This window comes from Zosterops lateralis, assembly GCF_965231275.1.
Source record: "Zosterops lateralis genome assembly, chromosome: 1".
NCBI lineage: Eukaryota > Metazoa > Chordata > Aves > Passeriformes > Zosteropidae > Zosterops > Zosterops lateralis.
Genome location: NC_139762.1, coordinates 100,095,122 through 100,123,083, shown reverse-complemented (window position 1 = coordinate 100,123,083; position 27,962 = coordinate 100,095,122). Strand labels below are relative to the sequence as shown.

Sequence of the window (27,962 nt, the reverse complement as noted above, 5' to 3'; positions counted from 1 at the left end):
CAAAATTCACACTGCTTCTTAACAAATTTAAGGAACCAGTGGGGGCAAGCAGTTATGGAAGTCACTGTTTATTCGTTTTTTTGTTTAACTCATCTATTTTCAGTTAATAGTGAGATTGCTCTTATTAAACAGAAAGGAGGTATTACTGATATATCTGAAACATTTAATGCAATTGAACTCTTCCTGCATTTGTTTAGGTTAATAGCTGGACACATGCCAAAGCCTGTGAAGCTTGGAGATGTTCTGCAGTACATACTTAGCAGTAGAGAAAGTGAGGTTGAAATGGGTGTCTGCTGGGAAACTCCCTTAACCAAACCCATAGACCAGGAAAACTATAGATTTCGGCCATCTCTCTTTCTCCTCGCCACATGTGCCCCCAGTCGCTGCCAGCAGTCTGGCTCCTTGCAGGAGAAGGTCTCCTGATGAATGGGATATGAGCCCTTGGTTGCAGCCATCATCATCTGACTTTGCTTTTAGTGTCTTGGCCAAAGCTGTCATCAGTAAATAGGGTTCAAACTGGGCTTTTCCTGCTTTGTGTGGTCCCGAGGGAGCATTGACTGCTGGTAAAGCCTCTCATGACAGTGCTGCTCTAGATGACTTCTCGGTGGCTGGGAGCCACCACGGCAGCAGCCAGTGACAAATCGAGAGGGGTTACACACTCCCAGTGATGCTCCTGCAGCAAACTGGGGCGTCCGGGAGAGGTCACCGTCGGTGCCTGAGACCCTCCCAGTCTTGTTGCCCCTCTGAAGCAAGCACAGGGGCTGGTGCTGCTCTAGGGAATCACACGGCTTTGCCAAAGGCTGTACCATCCTCTCACTTGCCCGTGGTCCCCAGCAGGCCGGTGGTGACCCGGCTCCAGCCCCTGGGCCGAGCAAAGGGCTGGGCAGATGCTTTGAACCACAGATCCTCCAAGTTCCCTGGGTGGATCAGGAGCTGGCGGGTTTCAGGCATGACTGTACTTTGCTCTCCCTCTTGGCCTCCTGTTTAACCTTTCCATCCTCTGACACAGCAGGTCACCTTGCTGGCGAGCTGGGAGTAGCGGACGGGTGAAGGTGCGTTTCTGTGGATAAATTCCAGTTTTCCGGTCCTCCCCACGCAGCCTTGGACAGCCCCTGGCAGCGCAGCACAGCTGGGCCGGGAGGCCGTGGGAAGTGCGGGAGTGAGAATGAGAAAAGGGAGAAGCAACCTGCATTCAGATCTTTGCCAAATTCATGTTTTACCTGTGTTAAAGCAAAAAAACCTCACAGCGAGGCGCAGCAGAGCCTCCCTCCGCCTGCGGACACGCTCCGGGGAATGGGCGGGCAGGGAAGGGAAGGGAAAGGAGCGGGAGCCGGGCAGAGAGCGCCCCCTGCCGGCTCTCCCCCCCCCCCCCCCGCGTCACCCCCGCCCGTGTCACCCCCCGCCCGGAGGGACGCGGGGATGGGCTGGCGGTGGAGCAGAGCCCTGGTACAGCTTGGAGCACACAGGGCACGGAGCAGGTGCCAAACCCGTGTGACACGCACATCGCCCATCCCTGGGTCCCCGCCCTGCAGGATGGGGGCGGCGCGCTGCTCCAGCAGCATCTTCAGTGCTCAGTGTCTGTCTCGGGTGTTCTGTTCCATAACAGCGGCAGTGGTGCTGCAGAAGTGGGGCACGGCCCCCCTGAGCCAGGGAGGACCCCCCAGCTCTGGGTCTCCCCCTCCGTGCCCTCGCACTCATTCCTGGCGGGAAGAGCCTGCAGAGTGGTGTGCAGGGAGGGGAAAGGAGTACTCCTCTAGCACATGGAGGCTGTATTTAAAATATAGCAATGATTTAAATTTGGCAGGAAAGTCCTTAGCCGCTAAATTTTGCCAAGCCTTCTGAGGGATTTCTGCTGATATTTTCAGCAAATGACTTGGGAAAATGAATCCTTTAGGGGGTTAGAATTTTACTGGAGGCTCTTTTCATTATGTCTTTCTCAGTTGCCCAGGAACAGATCAGAATAGTGTGAGGTTGCTTGAAGCCCAACCTTAGAGCCTAAGGTATTCAGGTATTCCGGAAAACAGAAATCCACAGTATTCTGTTACAAATGTTGCAGGAAGAATTAACAGGATTATAATGACTTAGCTGACTAAAAAAAAATAAAAAATAAAATATATATATATATATGGGGGGAAAGTGCAATATTGATGTTGGCCCTGAGAACTGCAGCAGAAACTAAAAAGAAAAAAAAAATATTTTCCATTTCACCTCGATGGAGACTTGGGGTATGTGTTTTTCTTGTGAAGTATCTGCCTCACCTGTGACTTCATATCCAAGGAGAGTGGAATTAAAAGTCCTAGTGCTGGATAGTTCCAAATACATACATATATATATATATTTATTTGAGCCTGGTTGAGGTTTTTGCAAAGCTCTTAATGGTCCATCAGAACTCTAAAGGTTTGCTGACCCCACAAATTACTTGAAGATAGTTTTGAGATTCTTCACTCTGAGAACTTAAAACCTTAAAGATTTGCCACAATACCTTTTCATTTTAAAGAGACAAGCATTATGAATGGGTTTGATTTCTTGTTTTCCATGGGAATTTTTTGATAAAAGGCCCTTGAAATGTTCAGGTGAGATCATAAAAATGGTTGAAGTAGATCAAGAGTTATTAAATTGCCTAGTTTGTTGTATTGATATGTGATTTAGCACTTCATCTTTCAAATTCTTTGGATGTCAAAGTACACTTACAAATACAGCATGAATTTTCTGTCTATCATATTATTCTCAAGACACGATTTTTCTTTTAATTATCATTTTGTTTGTGGAGTCAGAATATCTACACAGAGCCATGTAGTGATTTATTCAGTGAGAAAAGGATTTTCATGTACGATTACCTCCTCTTTATTTGTGCATTTATGAATCCTTTTTTCAGAAATTCTTATAAAGCTGCTACTGCTGCTCAAATTGCCATGGTTTTTAAAGAGAATAATGCTTATTGATAGTTCCCACATGCACTGGCAGGCACATCTAAAACCTGTACTTTTGTGTTCACAGCTTGCATAATATAAAATTTAGAGATTGCTTGTCAAACTAAGTGTCAGCTGAGTTTCCTAGGAAACTCACTGAAGATATTTATAAAACTACAGATCAGCTTAATAATAGATATAATAATGTCAGTAGCTCATGATTTTTTTTAACTTTATTGGTCCATTTTAGTTTGCTTTAATTTGTTGATAACTCAAACTGCTGCATTTCCAAACAGGGCAGAAGAGACCTTCCTTCCAAAACCTTGCCCGAACCCTTGCCTAATTAATTTCTTAAGAAAAGGGTAGTTTCTGCTATTCCATGTAAGGAAATGTTAAACACCCTATCTAAAATTTAAAAGAACATAAATGTCATACTGGTTATCTGGCTGAATCCTTTATAAGGAAAGCTACAGTTGTGAAATAGAAATGTAAATACTGTATCTTGTTATTGTTTTGTTCACTGTTGAACTGAATGTGTGAATTTGAAGTTCTTTGCACATGCATGCAAAACAGTCACTGCAGAATTAACATAAATCCTGAGTATGGGTTTCTATAGAAGCTTCATAAATAGAAGACCTGTCAGTATTGTAAAAAGACATGATTCTGTGAAAATAACATCCCTGAGCTGGGGAAAAAAACCCAAAACAAATCAGGATTTTAAAAGAGACTAAGTGATACTTGGTGTCCATTTTTATTCATTCTGTTATTGTTTTCCTCACACTGATTCTTTGAGTTGAGACATCAGCATTGCCACAGTTGAGAGATCTTTTTGTACTTTAAGCTCTTTAAATGGAAATTTCAGTCATGTAAATTTAAAATCTGCTGATCTGTAAATATATATATATGTATAAAATAATCTATATTTTGTCAGAACATAATTCTTCAAGACAATTTGGATTAGATGAAGTTAACGTTCTCTAGAAAGTAGTTTAGAAAAGCGATTTCAATTTTTTCCATTTTAATACAGTAATGAGAATGAAGTTCGTGTGTTTAGAAATGAGGCAGTACTGACTCCTTATCTCATCTGGAATCCATTTTTTTTATCCAGTATGTACATTTGCCTGTCAGGTCTATTTTTTGATGCTGTGCCAATTAGCCAAGTAAGGAGTTCATATGAAGGATATTCAAGAACTGATTTTGTTTTGAAAGAGTGTAGCTGTCTGTGTTTTGCTGTCTGAGAAATCTTATTGAACACTTAACAATGTCATTGCAGAAGAAATCTTAGGAAGCCAGTCCATCACACACTGGAAAGGTTAATTTCCTATAAAGCTACAAAATTTATCCCAATCTAATAGTAGCTGCATGTGGATTTATTGGATGTTAGTGATACCATTCCAGCTTGTTACAGCAAGGTGGCAGATAAAACCTTGTAAATCATTACATTTATTTTAGTACGGCTCACGTGCAGACAGCAACCATACAAGCATAAAATGGTATAGCTGCTGTGTCAAATGATTATTTTTTTTTTAAGCGTATGATATTTGTCAGAGCTGGCTCTCTCTTAGCTGTGGTGTTGCAGTTTAGGGTATTCAAAACTGGTCTTTCTACTGGGAGGAAGTGAAAGATGACTTCAGCTCATAGGTAGGACATCTAATTAGGAGACTTACCTCTTTCCCAACCTGCCATGGATTGTGTGATGAGTAACTGCATTACTCCTCACTCCTCTGTTCCTTACCATAATTTGCCTGTTTGAAAAGTGCAAGTCCTAATAACCAAAAACCTCCTTTAAGTACTGTTGTATAGATGAGAAAGGTGTCAGTACTTAATACTGTGTTGAACTATTTTGGATAAATTCTGCTAAAATGGTGGTGGTATTGTGGAGACAAGATGTATTGTCTCTGATTTATACACCAACTTTACAAGACATGTTTCTGCAAGAAAAGCCAGTTCATGCTGTCTTGCAAGGTTTGCGATGGAGTTGTATTTGTGCACAAACACTGACTTCAGTCCACACTCTTAAGCAGATCCCTCTCTGTGTCAGCCATAGTCTATTTTTTGGAACAGGCTTAGAAGAACAACAACATTAAGGAAAATTACTCTGATCAGGAAGTTGCACCCTGGAGGCATTTTTGCTTTGGGCTTTTTTGCCTTCTGTTTTTATGTTCTGTGTTGCAAGTATGAGGTGAAAGTTCTCTTGGTAACCAGCACATCTTGGTAATAGGTGTATCACTTAAAAATGCATCAGTCTGCCCCAGTGTCTGCATGAACTGTGGGGATAACTGAAGTTAAACTTTGCTCAGTCAGGGTGATGCCAATCATCTGACCAAAAGGTTCAAGATTTGTGAAAAGATGCTTTTTCTTCAGAGTTTCTTCCATGTAGTTGTGCTATCAGGCACCCATTGAGTTGTGCTAAAGTGATTTTCAGATTTTTTTTAAACCCTGTGCTTAGCCATCACATCTTGATCATCCAGAAGGAAAAGCTGGATATTCTAACTGTAGGTCCTGCATTTTGTTTCCCTGCTGTAACAGTAGAGGTTTGAGAAGGAAAAAATAATTATAAGTAAATACATATGCAGTGTATTTTCTTTTCCTTTCAGTTCAAATCCGTGGGAAACTGCTATGAGAATTACAAACTGCTTTTAGGGGGCTATTTTTTCAACAGGCCAGTGTTTGTGACCCCTGTGTTAACAGTGAGTTACATTTTAAGTCAAGAGTTCACTGTTTTTTTCTTTCTTTCCCACTGCAATTAAGTGGGATACATATTCCGTGTGCGCACTCAAGTTAAAAATTGGGGAAAACTTGCCTTTCAAAAAAGAAATCTTGATAATATTGTAGGGGGATGTGTCAGCTAATGGGATATTCACTGGCAAATACCAAATAACAATGTAGAAATTCAAGAAAGCTTCTAAGTCTTACAGGCAGTCTGGGCAAAATGAGCCAGCTGGGCTCACAGGAGATCCAAGGAATGGGTGGAAGTGAGAGAGGAGAACCTGCCTCTTTTAGCAATAAATATAAAATCGCATTTATATGTCCTTAAGTGTTGCCATTCTAAGACATATTAGGAAAGAATTAAAGCTTGAAAAATCTTTTAAATAATCATAGAATGTAGTTCCCCCCTGTTTTTCTGGTTCTCTTTTCTCTTGCCCTTCCCTGGAGCTGTAAGATCTTTCTTTCACTCTGTGCATGTGGTGAGTGACATAAAGAATCAGATTCATTAACCTCCACTTTTTATGCTTTAGTTGCAGTGTTGGATGGCAGCAAGTCAGTCCAAAGCTTTTTGCATATACCAACAAGGATTTCTGCTAGCATTACTGAGATCATAATTAACATAACATTATACTTGATCAGGATTATGCTACATAAAGGCACCCCTTCACCACATTTTCTATATTAAATCTCAAGATCTTTTCTAAGTCTTAACAACCATATGATGTTATGATCTGTGGTTAGTCGTAGTATTTTTTAGTGGAACTCACAGAATTGTGACATTTTAACTGCATTATGAACACTTGTGAGTACTGCATAATGGTAACTTTAAAAATGCTGAGTTAAAAAAAAAGCCTGGGTTAAATGTTTGGCTTATAAAATGTAACCTTGAACAATACAGGAAAATAATCAGGCTCCTAACTTTACCATTCAAGTTGTGTTTTACTTCTCAGCAGGAGTGTAAACTAGAAAAGGTAATGAAATATCTTATACTAGACAGAATTTTACGTATCTAAGTGCATGTTTATTTTTCTTCCAGCTTTTTAGAAAGAATTGACAGCGTCAGCATGGATGACTACACACCCACAGATCAGGTTTGTAAAAATAATGGGGCAGGGTCTGAACCAAGACTGACATTCATCTGGATTTTCTGTGTAATTTATTTTAGTCCCTACTGCAGCTGAAATAGGGCATATGGCAGAATAGCAAAATATGGTCCAGCAGTTTGTGTAATGGATGTTAAAGAAGAAGAGGCATTTTGGTGGTGGAAACTTGTCTTTTACTATTGTAACATTTGGTCGCTGATTCCTGTAATACATCAGTTTTGTCTTCTTGCTTCCCATTCTGTGTCCCACAAAAAAAGTTGAATGGTAAAAAGAACAGAAAGCATAAATGTAAAAAGTTATGGTTTCCCTCACCAGCCTTTGCTACAGAGAAGCAATGCATTATTTCAATAGTGGAGGTGATCCCAGAGGGAGGCTTCCCATGTCTATCAGAAGGGTCCTTCTTGCAGTGGATAAGGTGTCCAGGTTCAGGGGAGAGCACCAGTGGCAGCAGCAGAGCTTGCAAACTTCTCTGCGGGCCTGCAGATTCCTTCTTTGCAGGCTGTGCCCATCTCTTGTGGGTAGCAGAGTTTCTATTTAAGCCTTATTTGCAAGACATTACATTTTTTTCCCAGGTGCTGTGATACATCTTGATGGAGTGCTCTAATGACAAACATATTCATGTTAAGGCTAAATTGGTGCACTCTTGAAGTAAGGAGGGGCTTCAGAAGCAGTAGATGGTAGTAGGGGAAAAAGGCAAGCTGTGCTTGCACTCTGCACCACTGGCTGCCTCCTTCCATCCAGGAAGGGGTCATCATAAATTGCTTTTGCCTACTCCCCTCAAGAATCGAGGAAATTACTATTTTTTAATTATTAAAGGAGAGTTGGTTAAGTTGTAAAGTATTGCTAGTTTAAAAAATAGGAAAGAAATGCCATATTTCTGCACGACCTAAATTCTGTTCCCTTGTGCTCTGTAACAGAGCATTAATTACTCAGTCACAAGCTATTATTTCGATAGGATTCCTGTCTCATTCAGTACAAAAGAGGGCAGAGTTAAGGTTGCCTGGGCAACTGTAAATCTGGAGTTTTCTAACATTTGAATACTTGACTTTACAACATGAATAACATTTTAATTAGCTTTATGTAACTTCAGAATTCATTATCCTTATCACATACCAAGGTGTATGACCATCAAGAACAAGTTTCGGTGGGCAGTAAGGAGAACATAGATGGGATCTCCTGCTTTCTGAGTGCACAAACCAAATGCAGTAATCATTACTAAGTTTATCTACCATGTCAGTACAGACAAATGCCAATTTACCAACAGGTCTGATTGGACTTTCATTAAATGAAACATTTCAAACTTTTCATGGAAAATAATATTCCAAGCTTTGAAGAACAAGATTAGGTTAGAAAAAAAACCTTACTAATCAGTTTCTGTGTTCTCATTTCCAGGACCTATTAAGATGCAGAGTGTTGACATCAGGGATTTTTGAAACAAGATTTCAAGTAGATAAAGTAAATTTCCAGTAAGTCTATTAGTAATAATTTATGAATATCATACTTGTTTTTAGCACCTTCATTCAGATGTCTGTGTTCATGTATGTGTGGTATAGCAGGCTTAGGCTGGGAGTGGATGGTTTTTAGTTGTTTGATTTGGCTTCGTAGCTCTCTGTCCATGGGTCCTAGTAAAATTACCTCATACTTGGCAAAAAGAGCTTTTATTAGTTATGTGTGTTAGCAGTGCTCCATAGTAGGGTTGTGTGTGGCTGCTTGTAAAAACTATAATCAAAAATATCCTGAAGCTTGTCCTTGTTCATAGTACAGTATTACATGCCATATGCACTGCTGTGGACTGGAAAGGCCAACACTTGTCCTTGAAGAGTGTATTTCTCATTTTATGGGTTCAGTGGCCTTCTCCTGGCAGAGCAGGGCAGGTGGAGCAGTGCAGCTGTCTCTGACATGCAGTGCAGCATCAGCAGATCTCTCTCCTCTTGAGGCAATATTTTACTGCCCCTGTCCTTGGGACCGTCAGATTTTTAAATTGAACCCTCGTGCTGTGCATGCTTCGTGTGATTTTTCCTAGTGCACATAAGTGATATAACATCCTATGGCTTTTTAACAGCATGTTTGATGTAGGTGGCCAGAGAGATGAGAGAAGAAAATGGATCCAATGCTTTAATGGTAAGTAAAAGTAATTCCATGTTTTATTTTGAACATATTCCCTGCGGTGTGAGCAGCTTAGTGCTTGTATCCACACACAGTGCCTCACTAGGACAGAAGTCCAGTGTTACAGATAACTTCTTTCTGGTATTTTTGGCCAGTTGGTGAGTAATGGCAGTGTTACGCTGAGGAGTATGTGCTGGAATAACGGAGATGTTCTATTCTCTCTCCTTTCTTTCCTTCTTTCTTTTGTGTGTTCTGCCCAGATGTCACAGCTATCATCTTCGTTGTGGCTTGCAGCAGCTACAACATGGTAATAAGGGAAGACAATAACACAAACAGACTACGGGAATCCCTGGACCTTTTCAAAAGTATCTGGAATAATAGGTAAAATAAATCTCATTTCCCACCCATCCTCCCCAGTTTAATTGTAGTTGAGGTCCTTTCAGAATAGGACTCCCTTTGCTGTAGGCTCAGATTGTTTATTCAGAAAATACCCAGGTTGGGTCAAGTCTCAGAGTGTCCCCACGGTGACACCCCTCCCTGGCAGGGGCCATGTCATGGGGACACTGCATGTGGCATTTCAACATTCAGGCCAAAATGATGCAGGGCATGGAGACAGCTTGGAAGGGGCAAGCCCTCCAGGCTGGCTGCTCCAAGGGAGGCAGGGGAGATCCTCTCCTGGCATCACTCCACTGCTTGGCTGAGACCAGGATCCTCTGAGGAGCATTTGATCTCCTCCTCAAACATAGCAGCAGGAGCAGCTCACTGTGCTTGTTCCTTACATGGGCAGCTGCTCTTGTAAGGGTCATCTCTGAGAGCACAGGGTACCCCTGCCATGGGGCATGATGCTTCAGACCTGACCTAACTGGAACTGCCATTAAATTGCAATGCTGCCACAGTGCCTGTAAATTGTAGGTATGTAACCAAACAGCAACCCAAATGGTCTCCTGGTAGAGAACAGGTAAAAATAATGTGAAAAATAAGGTGATGAAGTTTTCAGCACATACCTGTGAGGATGCTCTGTGCTGAGAAGTGATTGAAGGTAAAGTGAAGGGAGAATGTTAACTGCGCATCCCAAGGCACATTGTCACTGTGATGGATTAATTGGGGAAGAAAAGAGACATTACTTTCTTTCTATTCATCACGTGTCATACAGGCCACCCTAAAACATGGGATATCTGTGTGGATGAAGAATAGCTTAGAGCAGTCTGAGTGATGAAGGGAGCTTTCTAGCCTTTTTTTTTTTTTTTTTCCTTTTTTTTTCCTTTTTTTTTCTTTATCACAACCAAATAAAGCAGACAGTAATGTCTGGTTGTGAACTGTGGTGCTTCTAGAAAATGTCATCAGTTTCCCAATTTGAAATCTAAAAGAGAATTTAGAAAGAAATTTTGAAAACTGCTCCCTTCAGCAATGTCCACTGCAGTTTTTATAAATGTATTTACTGCCCCTAGAAATATACCCACCAGAACAGGTGCAGACCAGTTGAAACAATCATTTAGGTCACCTTTTTTTTTTTTTTTTTCTGTTGAAGCATGTTCTACACTATTTCACCTTCTTCCACAGAGGGATAGCCAGTAAATTTTCTCTCAATGTGATACATTTTTGTTGATCAACATGTCAGAGATAACACAAACATTTGATTTATTTTTTGACAGGTGGTTACGGACCATTTCTATCATTTTATTCTTGAATAAGCAGGACATGCTGGCCGAAAAAGTCTTGGCAGGGAAATCAAAAATTGAAGATTACTTTCCTGAATACGCGCATTATACTGTACCTGAGGATGGTAAGGTTTTTCCCCATGCTGGGATTGGACCTGCTGGCATGGCCCAGCCCATAGCTCCTCTCCCTGTCTCTCTGTCTGGCTCTCACATATTCACAGGCACACACTGCTCCATGACAGGAGCTGCTGGTCAGGGAAGGAACATGCCAGCAGCCTGTAGCTCACAGGCACCCAGTGTGAGTAGGGGCTGAAGGGGCTCCATCTCCACAGCACCTGCCCTCCTCTTTTGGGAGGAACCACCAGTCCCAGGAAAGCAAAGCAGCCACACATCTGCCCCCTTCCCAGATGCTTCTGTCTGGGCCTCCCACAGTGCTGAACTTTGTTGGGGATTCACAAGACTTACTTTGCAGCCATTCTGCATCCTCCAACACTGTAAATTTCAGTTTTTGAAATACTGATGGGAAGCCCAGCAGACAAGTAAGGGAACTTTAATGGAGGAAAACCACATCAGTAGATAGGAAGAGAGCTGTGGTGATGGAGCAATCAGTTTCTTATCTTCAAGAAGTGCAACAGTTCCTGCACCACAGTAACATACTGCAGAGGTAAACTCTGGTGTTTGTGCCAGGACTATACCAGGCAGAGAGCTCCCCAAAGGTCTCAGGTTTGTCTAGCAAAAGTGGTTAAAATTTCCTGACCATTCACCTCTGCCTTACCTGAGTGATGTCCCTGGCATGGTGCTTGCAGCCAACTGTTGGAAAAGGCTTTAATTCTCCACCAACCACCGCCAACAGCCTTGGTTACAGAGGTGAGAGTGGTGGTTAAGCTATTTACAGCCTTCACTGAGATCTGGAACTTTGTGAGTGTGATTCTGAGTTTCAGGTGCAGAGGATAAATGAACTGTCCTAAAATCTGAGTTGATCTGGCATGATTTGTAATGCTAAGGGCTTTCGGAAGAAATCTTATCTCCATCACCCAAATTTCCCCTTCTCAAACATACACCACATAGACAGAATTTAAGTGCCTTTTCATCATTTTTTTATAATAAGCCAATTGTCAGAAAAAAGTAGCTTTTGGTATTTCTCAGAGGGATTTCACAGTGGGTATCTAGAGTGATCCAGAATATTCACACATGAAGCAGATGTCTATTTTTAACCTGTAGTTGTTCACTTATTCTTCAGTTTCAGCTGACATTATTTAAGGGCAGCAGTACTGAATTCCAATATGCTGTTGATTGTGCTGCTGCTCTATTTTTACCCCCAGCACTATGGATAAAAAATAAATTTCCATATTCTGATGAATTCTACCCTTTACAATATTATGTTTATAAGCATCTGATTTTGGCATCCTAGATGAGAGATAACACTGAAAGTAAATAAATAGGTTATCTCTTCTCTGCATTGTTTCTTACACTGAGAGTAAATACAGTCATTGCATGGCCTAGATAGTGGCAACATCATCTGCTGGCAAACAGTTAATACTGACCAACAAGTGTCTTGCTCAACCAGAATTTAATCCAAGACCCCTTAATGGGCAATATATCTGAAGTGTTCTGCTGAACTGGGGCCTGGAAATAAAATACATTTATATATATATCAAAAGGTCTTTCACTGCTATCATTTTTTCCAAGTGCAGTCTTGGACTAACCATTTTTAAACCCACATTCCTGCCTGCAGAAGCTTTTTTCAGGAGACACTGTTCTGCTGCAGAAACTGAACAGCTCAGCTGCTTTTTCTAGTTATTTTTTCTGATAAAAGCTAAACTCTAACTCCCACTTGTTTTATATCTATACAAAGAAACCTGTGGATGTGAGTAAGCCTTTTTGTGGTATGACCAATGACATTGTTGCAATGATTACAGCAATTTTCAGATTCCTAAAATATGTTGTACTCATAGGTTTTACAGTACTCTTCATTTTAGAATTGCCTACTGGTAATGTCCTCTAGTATTTAACATTGCAATTTCTGTACTGAAGGGCTACTTCCTCCTTATTAAATCTTTTGTTACAAATAGATTATTATTTGATTTTCTGATGTCATTTGTTTTTAATTGAACAGCAACACCAGATGCAGGAGAAGACCCCAAAGTCACAAGAGCCAAGTTCTTCATCCGGGATGAGTTTTTAGTGAGTAATTTCCATCTTATGTGTGATTCTATCATAGGAAATACTGACAGATGGCATCATTTATTTAGGGAAAACTGATGGGGTTTTGCAGAAAGCTAGAAGGAGAGGACAATGTCTGGCAATTCCCTAATTCTTTTCAGCTGCCCATCTTGCAGAACCTTCCTCTGTGCTGCACATTTTTATGCCCATTTTATATAAAGTCACCTACTAGGCAAACGGTCATACAGTAAGTGCTAGTGTTTAGAATGGTCAGTTCATGCATAAGAAAATAGTCTTTCTTATTTTTATCCTGCATTCCTTCAAGGAGTTTGGCAGTGGTCAGCTGACAGCAAGAATTAAAAAAAAAAAAAAAAAAAAAGTCAGATTTTATGATTCCATTTTTAAATAAGACTTCTGGTATGCCAGTTAGGAGGTTTGCCTCACTTTTGGACTGGTGTCATGGTCCTACTGAAGCATCATAAGAAAGTTGCCGTGTCTAGTCACATTTTTCTTGCAGTTAAGGTTTTCTCCATAGCTGAAGTGAGGAGGTGGTGGTTACATTTTGAAGGTGAAAGCAGTTGTCAGGCACACAATCACAGCCCAGCTCTGCTGTCAGCAACAGAAAGTTTAATCCAGTATCACTTGTGGCTTCACTCATTCTGAGTTGTTCCCACAATGCAGAGCAGTAACAGAGACCATAACCAAAGCTCATCCATCATGCCCTACTGGCAGAAACTATATGTGTGTGTTTGAGATAACAAATTGAGTCGTTAGAATTAAGAATTTTTCAGTCATTATGCATTTATGAGCAGTGTGAGGATTTACAGCTGCTTACGCACCAAGAAAGAAGCAGTTCACTGTATTCACACTTTGGGGATTTCCAGTTGCCACCTCAGCCTTCCGGATCCTGAGGAAAAATGTCACATTGCTCTGTGTTAACGTAAGAGTTACCAAAAAACTCACGTCAAAGCAAATCTCTCCTGTGGTAATGCTGGAATCCTGTGAAGCAAGTGATGATATCCAGCCTGGAAGGAGAGTGACTCTGAGAGCTGAGTTATGGGGAAATGAGGGTGAAACTCCCCACCTTTATCTGTTTTCATGATTTGAAAAAGCACATCCAGGGCGAGGTCCTTACCTGCCATGACTCACTGGCATTACAGGAGGCCACCTATGAAGCAGGGAGGGGAGGGGGTGTAGGCACTGCAGCCACATAAGAAACCCCTGTGGGTGCTGGGGGCAAGGGAAGCTCTTGTGCCAGCACCTGCCAGCTGCCAGGCACTCCTTGGGGCTTGCCAGGCATGGGGCCAGAACAGCTTCTCCCTCATTTCCCTGCAACTGGCAGAGAGCATCTCCTCTGTAACACATCTGTCTCCTGGTTTTGTGCTCTGAGTAACATGGCCATGCCTGGACAGCATGAGCTGGGAGAAGGCCAAGTAGACATGGTCACTTCCAGTTCCATGGGGTCAGGCCCAAAAGACTGAGGTTTCAGAGAGTGATAAAGGGCACCGGAGAAATAAAGACTGGCAGGGATCTGATGGTCTTAGCCATCAGCCAGGAAGAAAAGCCCATATTTTCTACCTGGGTCTGCCTTGACTTTCCTTTATACTTTCTTTCCCAAGTTTCTTGATTTTTAACCTTTTCCTTGCTGCACTCTGTTAAATTTTCAGGCATGATTCAGAGAAACCTGTGCTTATTATGCTTTATCGTGATTTCTGTCATGGTAACAGGTCTGCATAAACCATGGATATGCATGACAATCACCACTGTGGTGCTGCACCCCTTAAAGCTGCCTGGATGTAGGAATGGTAGTGGCAAATTTAAAGCCTGTAATTTTAATGAATTTTATTAGGAGGTTAAAATTGACCATGTTTCCACTAACAATTGCTACACGGGATTAGAAAGGCAAAAAATGTCAGTTCATGGTTTCAGTATTGGTGTGGGGTCTGTGGCCCCTCAGTGTTGGGCAGCAGGGCTGGGATCCATCAGGTTTTGGTCAGGGAGCAACATGGGAGGGATGGCTTGGGCCCAGCCAGTGCCTGCACCTCAGGGCTGGGCTGGCAAGGGCATCTTCCGGTCCTGGAAATGTATCTTGTGTGAAATCCTCTACCCTTCAGCTTGGGCACATCCTTTCTCCTCCCTGACTCTTCCTGGAGGCAGTGTGCATGTGCACTCCTTGGTGACGCTGCTCCCCAGCCCTGTGTTTGGTGTTTTGCACACAGGGCTCTCCAGCTGCTGATGTTTTGTTTGAATACATCCCCAGTCAGAACAGTGGCATAGCCCCTCTGGTTCCTGTCCTGCTGGTTTTTACAAAACCTGAATTTAGGAGGTGAAAGAGCTGCTGTTCAAACACACAGACCAAGCTTCCTCAAATTTGCATGTCATCCTGACCCCTGCAGTGTAGGCATGCCAGTATTAAATATTCCCGCCTGGAAAGCAAATGTTCTTTCATCAGTGTCCCAGGGGATTTTTTTTTCCCCCTGTGAACTGGTGCTGAGTAACACACTACTATTGAAAGTGAGTTTCGAGTAGAGATGACAATTCTGCATTTATCTTCAAATGAGAGAACTGCAAGAGCTGTCAGGTAACAAAAACAGACAGCACCATAATATTTTGAAAATACATCTTTTGGCATGCTGTGTATGTAACCAGGACACTGTGGGCAGCTTACTACGATAGACATGAGTGAAGTCAGTGCATGATAAACAGCAGACAGTTATTAGTATTTTTTGTGAGGGCAAGCCTTGAACTAGGTATTGAAAGTAGCATAGTAAGAAAATAAATTTTAGACTGTGTATGAACCCCTATGTAATCAGTATTAAATGTGTAATATTACCTAAATTATCTAGAAAAGATCTGCAATTTCTAGTTGATCTAATTATGTAACTCACTGCTTCTAAATGTCTACTGTTTTGCATATCTGTACCTTCAGGTATTTAAAAGGTCAAACCTATGTGTAAAGTAAATCCTGTTAAAAAATATATGGTGTAGCCAGAGCAAGACAGAATGCTGTCTTTTGTTGTTTAGCCAGAGTAATTTATAATAAAATTTAGAAAATAGTTATAAAAACTATTATCCTAAAAACTGACCTTCTGTTTCCATGACATTTCATTTATATTCTGCAAAATAATCATGTAGAATGGATTTATATTTGTCAATCCTATAGTAATACAGAACAAAAATTAAGATTTTATATATATATATATATATGTTTTAAAATCCTGGGGAATTTTAACAAGATAACGATGGGCAAAGTGATGCTGGAGCTTTAAGTTAGAACCTAAAAAGTTGTGCAGTATCTTTGAGAAAATGTAATTCTGCGTGGCCTGATGTCTCCTGGATTTGTGGATGTTTCATTATTCTCAGTGAACCCAGTCACTCTGGTGATACTTCCACCAGATTCTGGGTGCGATGATGATACCAAGCCCTCAGCTGACTTAATAGGTGCTCTAAGTGAAGGCAACTTGAGGAGCCCTCACACAAGAAGCAGAAGCAGTAGAATGCTGTTCTCTGCCACTGCTGGCTCCATGCCTGAGACGGTTTTGGTTTTGTGAACAAGAGTTCAATAATTTGCCACATGATGGCACCAAAAAAAGAAAACAGTTCCCGGGGCAGCTGCATGGCAGGCTGCACAGCTGTCAGCAGCACAGGTTTGGCTGCACAGTGATGGCAAATGGGGACAGCCTGTGCAGCTGAGGGTGGCATTGGTGGCTCCTGCTAAGGACTCCTGTCCTGACCCCATAACAGTATCCTTAGTGTTTCGTAATCTTTGTTTCAAATTTGTCATTCACACTGACCAGACCACAGCCCTCCCTTCTCTTTGTTTACTTGTTTTAGTGATCTCTATACAGATTTCCCAGGGGTTTTGGTTCCCTACAAGTCTGTAGACTGCTGAGATGTGAAACTTCTCACGTGGCATGGCTCCTGATCCTTTTTTTTTTGCCTCCGTCTTTCCGCAGAGGATAAGTACGGCGAGTGGAGACGGCCGGCATTACTGCTACCCACACTTCACATGTGCAGTGGACACAGAAAACATCCGCAGAGTGTTCAACGACTGTCGAGACATCATCCAGAGGATGCACCTCCGCCAGTACGAACTCTTGTGAGGGGGATCACCGTGGAACCTGTGGTTTTAAATTCTTTGCTCCTTACTCTTTCTCTTGATACTACCCCACACAGGGTGGAAGAATATACTATAGAAATGTCAGTCTCTTCACTTTGTTTACTTTTAATTGTTTAACCTTAAAGCTGATTTGAAGCAAGTTTGGGTTATTTTCCCTTCATGCTTTTTGGGACTATTTTTGTGCATTATTTTGACATGCCACTTCTTCGTCATTCCACTAAGCCCTTTGGCTACCTCTGTTCCCTTAGATTTTGTTTTTTTTAAACTGAACGTGACCTGCTAAATTTTTTCCAGCGGGTTAACCTCAGTTCAGACCGGTATGTCAGCTGGATGACATTGAAGTCATACCTATCCCTCTGTGTGGGTTTCCTTTTTAACATGACATTGAAGAGTACTTGATGGGTGAAAAAAAGATTAATGCACTTTGTATCAGGTTATTAAATACTGTTGAGGAAGTAGACACACAATGTAGCAGCACCACAATATTTATTACTCTGTCACAATTTTTAGCATTTCTGAGTTGCAGGTCAACTGATAAAGTGACCTCCTCTTTTAAGCCGTTACTGGCACAGGAAGTAGAGTAGATAATGAGAGGAACAGTGAAGACAAAGCAATTTTTCTGGGGTTTTGGAGCTAAGTGTCTCTGCACACCTCAGGCATTTGAATTACAGCTACTTTTCAGCCTGTTGCATCTAGGCAGAAAATCTACCACCCTCACTTATGTTATTTGTGCTGTCCACAAATGATCCTTTTTAGTTTCGATCATTCTTGGACAACAGTCCTCTCCCTATATATATTTTTTTGTTTTACTGCTGGTTTATTATATTGTACAGACTGTAAAATGTAATATTATTTTGTACAACTTTATTGAAGAAAAATACTTGTAGAAGATCTTTGTGCCTTGATTATGGCTGTACCTGTAAAATGAGCTAAGATGTAAGTATGTTTTTGATTGCGCTGTACAGCTTGATGTCAACCTTACCTGCAGCAGTGACTGGAGGTAAGAACTTTATCTGTAGAGTTTAGGGGTTTTTTTTCTGGTTTATATAAAAATGCTCTTTAGTATAAAAATTATAAATTATGCAAATTAACCACTTACCTTTCCAAGTAAGGTATTACAGTCACCGGATGTTGCAGCAAACATGCCTTTCTCTTTTGAAGTCTCAGCTTTAAAACATTGGAATTCATTCAAGTGTCCAAATTGCAACCTGGTGTTGTTTTAATGGGAAACAAGGATTTCTTTTATTTTTCTTTTTTTTTTTTCCCTTTTTTTTTTTTTTTTGTCCTTTATATTTAGAAAATATGTTTGGTAATTCTTTGGTCATTCATAGAACTTCACAATTGCACAGACCGATTGTGAATGTGTAAAGCACCATTATATAGAGCTCTTCAATCTTTGTACCAACAGCGGCTTTCATTGTGTAAGTAAATAGCAAGAAAGAAGAAAAAAAAAAAGGTGTATAAACCCTTGTGTCTGGCCTAAGAGAATTACAAGATGACATTTTTATTTCTCTTTTAATAAAGAGACACATTAGAAAATTATTTTATTTTAAATATTGTAGAATCAAAATGTGTGAATATTTCTCAAACTTGAATAATTTATGCAAATGACATTCTCAAAACAAGTTGTGGTACAGTACAATATATAAAAAGCAAGAATTGCTGTAGCAATAAGGCATGTCCTTTTTAGTAACTATAACACTGCTTTATATTTTATACATAGGTGTTTTATGTCTGTGACTATATACTTTTCCTGTGTCCAAGATAACCTGTACAAATGTCTAAAATTACAGTTGCAATAACAGAAACCTAGAGAAGTGTTAGACTACATTACTTTATAGAATGTTCTACCACACTTCGGACCATTCTCCCCACTTCATTTTAAATTTAGGGAGAGATGAAGAGCTAACACAGTCCCCACACTGGCATATAAATCAGCAGGATTTATTAACTTTTTGCTGTGTTGTTATTAGTTTTAAACCCAAATCAGTCATCTTTTTCAAATCAGACTGCAGTTCAATTGAGAACTTATTTCCAGTTGATATAAAACAATCCCATTTTAGACACTATAATATGACCATTTTCTCTTCCCAGAAATCTGTATGTTCAATATAGTCATATTTCCCAAAAAGTGAAAGGCTGGGTGGAATAAGCTAACACTAAACAAAATTCCTAAAATTCTCTTATTTCTCATGCCAAAGAAAGTAATAGAATGAATAACAAAAGTTTTTTGTTTGTTTTTTTTTTTTAAACTAGCCCCAGCCCAGGAGTTCAGGTTAGACCTCCCAGCCTCTGCAGGAACATCAACAGGAAAACTGGTCCTGGTGTGAAGTAGTCCCTCTGTTTTTGGGGGGTGGGTGGGGAGCAGCAGTAGGTTTGTCCCACCTTCCCCCACACACTGGAGACGCTGAGCTCACATTTTATCTTTGTGGCACAGCTGGTGGCCTCTGCCTCCCCACAGAGGAGCTAGTGCAGTTCAAAATGTGACACTACACTAAAGTCAATAGAACTTGTGGAATGTAAAATAAGGCACATTCCTAGCCCTGCCTGTAGACTGAGGGCTGAGGCATAGGATAGTGTTACTGCAGCTGTATTTGACCTTCCTTCTTGCAGGAGATTGGCAACTAGAGGGCCCCTCACCACACAGATTTCTGGGATGCAATAGGGCCCTCTTTTTTTAAGCTCATCATAGCACATCTTTTTGAAAGCAGCAGCTTGAGGTGTCACCCTAATTTTTCTTTAAGCAGTTTTCAAGTGTGTATCAGCAAACTGGATCCTTGAGCTTCTTCCCCTTGTTGTCTGGTAGATGGGTAACTGCAAATTATAGTCAGCTAACAATTTATTGTGTCAGGAACCAGAAGATTTCTTGTCCCAAACCACAGTCCCTTACACAGAGCACCCTAAAATGGTTACGGAAATCCACATCTCTCAGTGCTGATGCATCCAGATTCTGCCTGACCCTAACAAACACAAGTATGATTTTGAAGGGCCATGCAGCAATAAAACAGAGAACATTTCCAGTTTGCAAGATTCAGCCTCCACCAGGGTAAGACACAAGTGGAGACAAGCGATGAGGCTATAGGATTTACATAATGTACAGTTACACTTTTAATATACATATTTGATACAAAAATTATAGCAGGAAAAGGACTCATTTGATTGTCGAATACAGTATTTTTGTACAGCATGAAACGTTCATTTCAGTTAATTATTTATCCTGTAGTAGTCATATCAGCTGTATAGGACTTCTATGGTATGTGTAAATGCAACCTGCCTTCAGACTAGCAATCAAATTAGGTCATTTGCTGGCATGAATATAGTCTGATGTTTGACTGTTCTCAGCTTTGGTATTTCAGTGACTGAATGCAGATGTCTGGCTCTTCATACTGCTTTATGCTTACTGATTAAACGCTGAGCAAAATAAAACGGTGGAGTGAGAAGCTGAACATGAGCTAGTACCAGGATCACAAGCAGAGCTCCTGCTGCACAGTAGATAGTGAAGACTCTGCTCTCAAACGGAAGGAAGCATTTTTGGAGGGAGAAGTCAGTTGGTGTTATGCTGCCCTGGAAAAGAAATGAAGACTGTCACTTTGCTGTGTTACAGTGGATTCTGAATCAGGAGTGAACACCACAGCTGTCAGATCTCCAATTTCTAAATCTCTGTTGGGTGGCAAGGGTTGGGGCCAGTTTCCTAGTACCAGTGCCTTCTCCAGGGGGCTGAAGAGTCCATACCTTGTGGTGCTGGGCACTAACTGGAATATTCACCAGGCCAATGTTAGCCCAGAGGCCAATCTTCCCATCTAGCATAAACAGAGAGCTGGGCTCCTCATCTGATTTGCCTTCAAGAGAAGCCTAACTTTAGCTGCTGTAAATCCACTTGGAAGGAGCCTTTCCAGGCTAAAGTTAGGTTTTGTGAATGTGCCCCTTCCTCCCCCAAGTCCTCCTCCTTACCCAGTACATGCTGCAAAAACACACGTTGGCTAATCCAAATTAGGAATAGGAACTTCAACAACAAAGAGCTTTGTTGGGTTTTGGCTTGACTTTGCAGTTTAAATTAAAGTTTACAGCGGATCGAGGCTGAGGAGTTAAAACAGTAGTGAAGAGGATGCAACTTCAATTAGCCAACCTCTCGTTTTGCAGTGAAGATGCGCTGTCTGGCGTGTGCAGAGTGTGCGTGTAGTTTGAAGGCAGCTACTCTCAGGAACATGGAATAAACAGAACTACTTTCAACAACAAATACTAACAGTTGCATAAAAGGAATTTAAACATATGGGGTTATGTGTGTATTAAGCAGCCTAAACTCAACAGCAGTAAAACATACATAAAAGATTTCCCCCTCCAAGTCACAGACTACTCTCTAAACAGATTGTAGGTTTTGCTTCTTACTCCAAGTTTATAAGAGTTCTGTTTTATTTTTGAACTGGGGAACTAATTGATTTACCTCTAAGGATATACTGAGCACTGGAACTGCCTGCACAAGCATAACCAACACCCTGTATAAAATGTGAACTGGCAATGAGGAGGCAGACTGTGGGCACGTCACAAACACTTTCACTGCATTAATGCACACGTTTGAAAACCATGAGCACCGTGCAAAAGGGTTTGAGGTGGATACAGTCTTGTTTTCATAGTTGGTAAATCAGCCAAGCCAAACTGGTCTTTCTACTGTTTAGTGCACAATACTGATTATTTTTACAAGTCAATAGTTTACAGTGCACCCTCTTTCTAAGAAAATGTACCCAGATACTAATTAGGTCTTTAACAGCATTGCTTTGTACCACACAGAACATGTGGCTCCCACAGATGTACTTTATTAAGTGGATGCAGTGTACTGAGTGGGTTGGGTGGGTAGGCAATTTTTTTTTATTATTTTTCATTTTTACAGGTAGAATCAGTTTTAAAATATAGCTGACTGCCATGTTGATTTATCTATGAAAGTTATCTGACAAAAATAAAAAAAAAAATTAAAACTTACCATGATGAAACTAGGATTGTTTCTATTCCTCCAACTGAATGATGGGACACTGATTTCTGGAATTTTCCCTGCATGCAGCACTTCACAAGCACTATGAGTGTGCCCACTGAGAATCAAGCGGGGCTGAAACCACCATAGCAGCTGGAACACAAAATGGTAAAGCACAGAAATTAAGTCACAGCTAAAAAGAAATTGAATATAAAAAACCTTTTTTTTTTTCCTTTGAACAGAGTGAAATTATGGCAATTTTCATATTCTTATTAAGTGTTTCCTGTAAACTTCTGTTTTCCAGTAAGAAATCTGTTGATATTGCAATATCAATCATACCCTGATCCCAAGTACTGGGCTTTTTTTTTTCTTTTTTCTTTTTTTTTTTTTTTTTTTTCTTTTTTTTTTTTTCTTTTTTTCTTTTTCATACAGATCAGAAGAACAAAGGCAACAGCATGCTGTGGATATCACAAACAAAAAAACTTTGGGTTTAGTAAAGCAATGCTATTTTCTTGTCTAAGGAAGAATCTTGTACTGACAACCTTTGAGTGAAGACATTTATACAGAAGGAAAGAAATAATGACCATCAAGTTTTCATGGAATACTTTAAATTTTCTTGTAGTTACTAGCTCAGCAAAAGTGATGCTTTCAAAGTGTTGGAATACTGTGGTTTCATACTAGGTGTGTCAATAATTTACACAGTACAGAAAGTACAGAATGCTGAAGTGGAGGTAATGGCACCACAGCAGATTTAAAAGTGCCAAGACTTAAGAACTATACCTGGGAAACCTGGCAGGACCAAGGCCATGATAGTGAGGATCCTCAGGGGAGCAGCTCTAACAGGCAGACCTCATTAGACTGGAGCAGCTGTGCTCTGTTTGTCTCAGCCAACAGCCTTACCACAGTTTTTTAATCTATTTAAATCTACACTTATGTCCCCCTCTCACTCACCCACTGCCACTCAAGTTCCCAAGAAATCAAACCTTTTGTGATGCCTCTTGAGACAGTACATCATACTTTTCTTTAAAGGGGATGTTTTTCTCCTCTGGAGGAGCAGAATCTTCTCCAGTGCATTCAGCATCACTTTTCCGATAGAGAGGGTAATGCTGGGAGTAATTAAAAGCAAGGATTAGTTGTTAATGATCCAGCCTTTCTGGAACAGTAATAAATCCACAAAAACAACATATGTCAATATGTTGCCTCATCCCACCTGTAAAAGGATGGGTTCTGAAGCTGGAAGCTTTTCCACATCACTGCATCTCTTGTTGGAATGATTTGCTTTCTGTGAACAAAATCAAGCCATACAAGGGGTGAAGGTAATTAAGCAATAGCTGGGTTTTAAGGGGTATGGGAGGGTGGGGTTGTTGTTGGCTTTGGTTTTTTGTTAAGCAGTTTAGCTCAGATAATACTACCCATGTGTGAACTCCTCTAAGAGTTTTACTGTGGACTGGTGAAAGTCCCCATTCTGTATGTACTGTAAATACAGCTGTGCTCTTTCTGACTGCAGAAAGCAGCAGCAGGATCTCTACACCAACAAGGCAAAGGAGTTTGAAGGCAGCCCAAGGGAGATAGAATCTGGCAATTTTTCCACTGGGAGCTGGTTTCCGGATTGACTGCCAGCCCAGTCAGTCATGCTGCCTACTGTGCATCCAGTCAGCCAATGAAAAAGGGAATAGGAAGGAAATAAATGAAGCAATTTGATACGAGAAAACATACAATTACAACACTACTAGGCTATGAGGAAAGGATTGCAGTAGAATCAGGAAACTAAAAGAACATGCTTGAAGGCTATAAAACAGAATAATATCCATAAATATAAATGCAGGATTATGTATATGGAATCAAAGGGAGGGTTACAGAACTTCTGCCATTCCTTGGAACAGGAAATGACACTCCTTTGGCAGCACTGACAAGGAAGTTGACACCATTAGTGCAAAGCAACACTGTTAATAGTTAAGTAAACATGGCTAAGAGAGATATGAGGGGGAGAAAGACTTGCTAAAAAGTTGCAATGTGAATTGGAAGCATCTTTTTCAGGAGAGTTTGGTTGTATCCTGACTAAGCTACAGTATCAGTATTCCCATTGTGGCAGAGGAGTCGCTGGCTGTAATCAGATCTTTAATAATCTCTTACCTGCTGGGAGCAATTCAGTTTGTGAGAAAGAGCCACAAGTTTTGCCTCTGAGGTCCGGCAGACAGCACAGCCATCACCCTCCATGGCTACACTGTTCACTAGGACAAAGCTAGAAAATACCAGGGGGTGGGCAAAGAGGAAGGAGGACAGGAAGGCATTTGTTGTTCATGCACCCATGTGGGATAAACTTCATTTTATAAAATGCAAGTGTTCCTAAGTTGGCCACAGCTCAACAAAGCAGCAGAATGTAACAGCTCCTGAAATCATGTGCTATAAATCCTCCTCTGAGTATCCCTTCCACAGTCATGTCTCTGCCTTATACAGTTGTTAATTAGGTTGCACAATGTACCTTATGCTTCATGCTTACACTTCAAGATTTTTTTCTATTTTAATAGATACTTAAGTTGTATTCTAGTGGAATGTTAGAAGTTCATCACTAAACTAAATTTTGAGGGAAAGGAGAACTTGCTTCTCTCTCCACACCATTTAGATCTCAGAGACAGAATTTGACACATTGGATTTCTTCAGAACGACTGAAAACCAGAACAGCACTGCATTTGGGTGACTGCCCTGAACAAGCTTCATTTTCTACTTTGCGGTCTCTGACAAACAAAACAGGATTTTATTCTTAATAGAAGGTTTCCCTGTAGATTTCAAATCACCTTAACTTCGGCCACAAGATTCATGCCCATTTAGTCACACATTCAGCTTGAGATACATCCCCAGTTCAATTCAGTCTGTTTAAAAGACTAAAATGAGCTGAATGCCTTCACTTAAGAGATACTAGTCAATAGTAAAACAAAAATTAATTCTCTTTGAGCAAATAAAGCTGCTTTTATACCACAGATTTGCTGTAAATTTGTTTATTTTGGAATATTTCATTAATAGTGCAGCTCATTGCAGTTAATGGATACCAGACATACAATCTGCAACTGCATGCAAGAATTCTGCTGTGCTGTTTTATCAAAGTAGATGTGGAGGTGTACCTTAATAATTATTTTTTCAACAACTGAAATACATATTTTGAGGAACCCACATCTGCATGACAAGCAACAGATTTATACTGAGCATTCACAAAGCTCAGAGATCTTCCTAAAATAGATACAACTATTTCCAGACCTGTTCAGAATTTTTCATTAAACATTTATAATGTTTGCTTAATTAAGGGAACCAGTGTAAACCTGTAGGTTTTGAATCTCACATTTCCATTGTGAGTACAACCCGAGGGCACACGTGCCAAACACAGAATGAGACTCAAACACCTTTCCACACACCCAGTATTGCATTCCCTCATCCCTTTTGCTCTAAGCCAAAACCAGCTTGAGCATTATTACCCCACCTTGTGGAAAAACTGCACACATGCAACTGCTGTGTTCCTGAATTCCTCAAACAAAGGTTAAGTTCTGCAGACTAAAAAAGTTATTAAAATTAATGAAACTCCTAATTTGTAAACACAGAGGGGGTTGGTTCATGTTTCTTTATCCTGCTGTGTTTACAGCCTTGGTTCATTACCAGCTGCAAAGAAGTATAAAGACACAACAGAGAAATGGATTATGACTCCACAGTACTTTTCCATTTAAAAGGAAATTGTTACACTTTACATAGCTCTAAGTACAGCTTCCTGTCCATATCAAGCTACAGGTTTGCACAAAGTGTTTGGGGTTTAAAACATCATAAGGTAGGTGATTACAAAATAAAGAAAAAGGCTCCAAGTGAAGCATTCCCAAACTTTCATCAGAAAAAATTAAATATACTCACTTTATTCCTTTCCGAGTGATCAGCTTTCCTGAAGTAAAGTTGAAAAGCTTTTCAAATCGATTTACCTTGTAAGTAGTCATTCTGTGACACAGAGCAAAAATACAGCTGAGGTAAGAAATCGCCATTGGAACTCATCTGCCATGGTTGCTTTAGAGCTTGCTGACCATTCATGGAGCTTGCTGCTCCATTATGCAGCTGACACAATCATTCAGGAAACTCACAGGGATGCTCTGACACCCCTTGTGTCCTCCAGCCCCTCCCATCAGTGCAAGCACCAGCAGAATGAGGGCACTTACACTCTCCTGTGCTAATGGGAGTGGAAATATGCTCAGCTGCCTTTCTAAGGAGGAGGCCCAGTATAAGGAAAAGCAGCTTCAAGGATTCCATATTGGCACAGAAGGATCAGCTCTGAACTACTCTCATATGGTCAGAGAAGAATAAACCTGTTTTGTACACAGGCCTTACTCTACATTATGACCCTTTCTAATTTGATCATGATCACAAGTTTCCATATAACAACAAAACAGGTCCCTCAGACCCAGCCCCAGTTACTGTGGCCATGTGGCCATGCTGACACTCCATTCTTGGCACTTGTGTTCTCCTGCCACTGCCAAGACCTACTCGTAATGAAATCCGATGTCGTGATTGCCAGCGATGACCACCAGCTCTGTAGAAACTGAATGCCTGAACATTTTCCCAAACCTCCTGACATCATCTGCCCAGGCCTGCAGGAAAAAAAGCAGAAGAAATTAGTGCTGTTCCACAGCACCAAAGGTTTTGCAGTGGGTTTGCATGGTGAGGTTTTGGTACTGGGAGGGCTGCATGTGTGCCTTCTGTGGGAGCCTCCCCTGTGTCCCACAGAGCCAATGCCAGCCAGCTCCAAGATGGACCTGATAGTGCCTCTGGAATAAGAGAATTAGGAAGGCAGCAAAAAAGGAAACTCTGCAACTGCAGCCAGAGAGAGGAGTGAGAATTTGTGAGAGGAAGAGCCCCGCAGACATCAAGGTCAGTAAAGGAGAGGGTCCCTCTTGTATTTTCTCTCCCCTCTCCATCTGAGGAGGGAAGTGATAGGGCAGCTTTGCTGGGCACCAGGCATCCAGCCAGGGTCAGCCCATCACAGCCATATAATACAGAAGCACAGACTCAGATGTTTGTATTTTGCAAGTTTTATATGAGGGGCAAAACTGTCAAGGTATTTCCAAAAATGGAGGAGAATTGCAATATTTCAACTCTTATCTGAAAGACTAGAAACTTCTACCAACAGGACAACTGTAGCAGTATTAAACGAAGCCTTGCATACCTAATCTGCTTCCATTTCCTTCAAGAAATCCTCATTTTTTGAAATAAGAGAGCTGATGATGTCATACCTGAGGTGAGCTCCATTTTCCTTCATCAAAAACATCTCCCAGAATAAAAACAATATCTGGCTGCAGTAACCATAAGGCAGTTTGGAAAGATCTCTCCATTTGCCATTCCCTGAAAGGAAAATACAGAACCAGTTACCACTGCCTGATCTCTGGATCCTCAGCTATGAATACACAGACACAGCCTGGCAATGGGAATGGGAAACTGGATCTTACACACTTAAATATGAAAATATATTATGAAATTCAAATTAAATACTTAGAAATCAGGTGTAAGGACAGTAGGCGCATCTTACCTGGTGGGCAATTCCACCATGATACAATCAGGACCAAGACATGCAAGAAGTAATACCAGCTTGTTTATTTTTTCATTACAATTCTAATGAATTGCTGTTTAATAGAACAGTGAATTATTGTCCCATTAGCTACTACTAGAAACTCTAAAAACTGGGTAGAGATTATTTAAAAAATTAATAATTACCTTCTTAGCTTATCCAGCCAATGTCCTTTGATTTCACCAAGGAGGTGTGTATCAGCTAAAATTATGGACTTTAGGACTGAAGCTGAAGTCTCTTTTTCACTCATGTGAGCTCCACTTTTCACGTCTGGCCATCGGCATTGAAATATCACCACAAAGTATATTAAAAATTCACAAAATATTAACACTGAGCTGACAAAGCACACAAGTTTCAGCAGAAAGCAAAGCCTCCTCTTCAGAGGGAAATTCTTCACAGTGGTTGAGGTAGAACCCAGCATTGCAGTACCAGCATAAGACAATGGCTCAAGTCCTCCTCTCAGATGAAAACAGTTTGGGATACTCAAAGATCACATTGGGCTTTTTGTCAGCACAAAATCCCTGTGGAGAAAACACAAAATAAAATAATCATTAAGTCAGCATTCCCTGTGGAAAGCTGCCATGCAAGGCCTACAGTGTTAGCTCCTTGTCACCCTGAAAGGCTTGGGAATATGTAATTGA

At 40.8% G+C, this 27,962-nt stretch overlaps 2 protein-coding genes across 9 annotated transcripts in view; one reads left to right on the top strand and one right to left on the bottom strand.

Annotated features, from left to right (window-relative positions):
• The window catches only part of GNAL (G protein subunit alpha L), a gene marked incomplete at its 5' end in the record, with an annotated part of 176,406 nt that extends 158,096 nt beyond the window's left edge, over positions 1-18,310 (top strand). For all 4 annotated transcript variants that reach the window (XM_083870819.1, XM_083870820.1, XM_083870821.1 and 1 more), the window contains 7 exons: positions 6,655-6,709; positions 8,114-8,187; positions 8,784-8,842; positions 9,088-9,208; positions 10,480-10,610; positions 12,602-12,669; positions 16,605-18,310. In XM_083870819.1, coding sequence (XP_083726945.1) covers positions 6,655-6,709; positions 8,114-8,187; positions 8,784-8,842; positions 9,088-9,208; positions 10,480-10,610; positions 12,602-12,669; positions 16,605-16,751 — 655 coding nt within the window. In that variant the 3' untranslated portion in view covers positions 16,752-18,310. The remainder of the gene's footprint in view (positions 1-6,654; positions 6,710-8,113; positions 8,188-8,783; positions 8,843-9,087; positions 9,209-10,479; positions 10,611-12,601; positions 12,670-16,604) is intronic.
• MPPE1 (metallophosphoesterase 1) overlaps positions 18,005-27,962 on the bottom strand; it is a 32,059-nt gene continuing 22,101 nt past the window's right edge. For all 5 annotated transcript variants that reach the window (XM_083871194.1, XM_083871192.1, XM_083871190.1 and 2 more), the window contains 9 exons: positions 27,468-27,842; positions 26,990-27,098; positions 26,244-26,347; positions 25,623-25,703; positions 23,865-23,973; positions 22,942-23,013; positions 22,715-22,837; positions 21,744-21,884; positions 18,005-20,332 (listed from right to left, as the gene is read on the bottom strand). In XM_083871194.1, the coding sequence (XP_083727320.1) occupies positions 20,150-20,332; positions 21,744-21,884; positions 22,715-22,837; positions 22,942-23,013; positions 23,865-23,973; positions 25,623-25,703; positions 26,244-26,347; positions 26,990-27,098; positions 27,468-27,742 (1,197 nt within the window). In that variant the 5' untranslated portion in view covers positions 27,743-27,842 and the 3' untranslated portion in view covers positions 18,005-20,149. The remainder of the gene's footprint in view (positions 20,333-21,743; positions 21,885-22,714; positions 22,838-22,941; positions 23,014-23,864; positions 23,974-25,622; positions 25,704-26,243; positions 26,348-26,989; positions 27,099-27,467; positions 27,843-27,962) is intronic.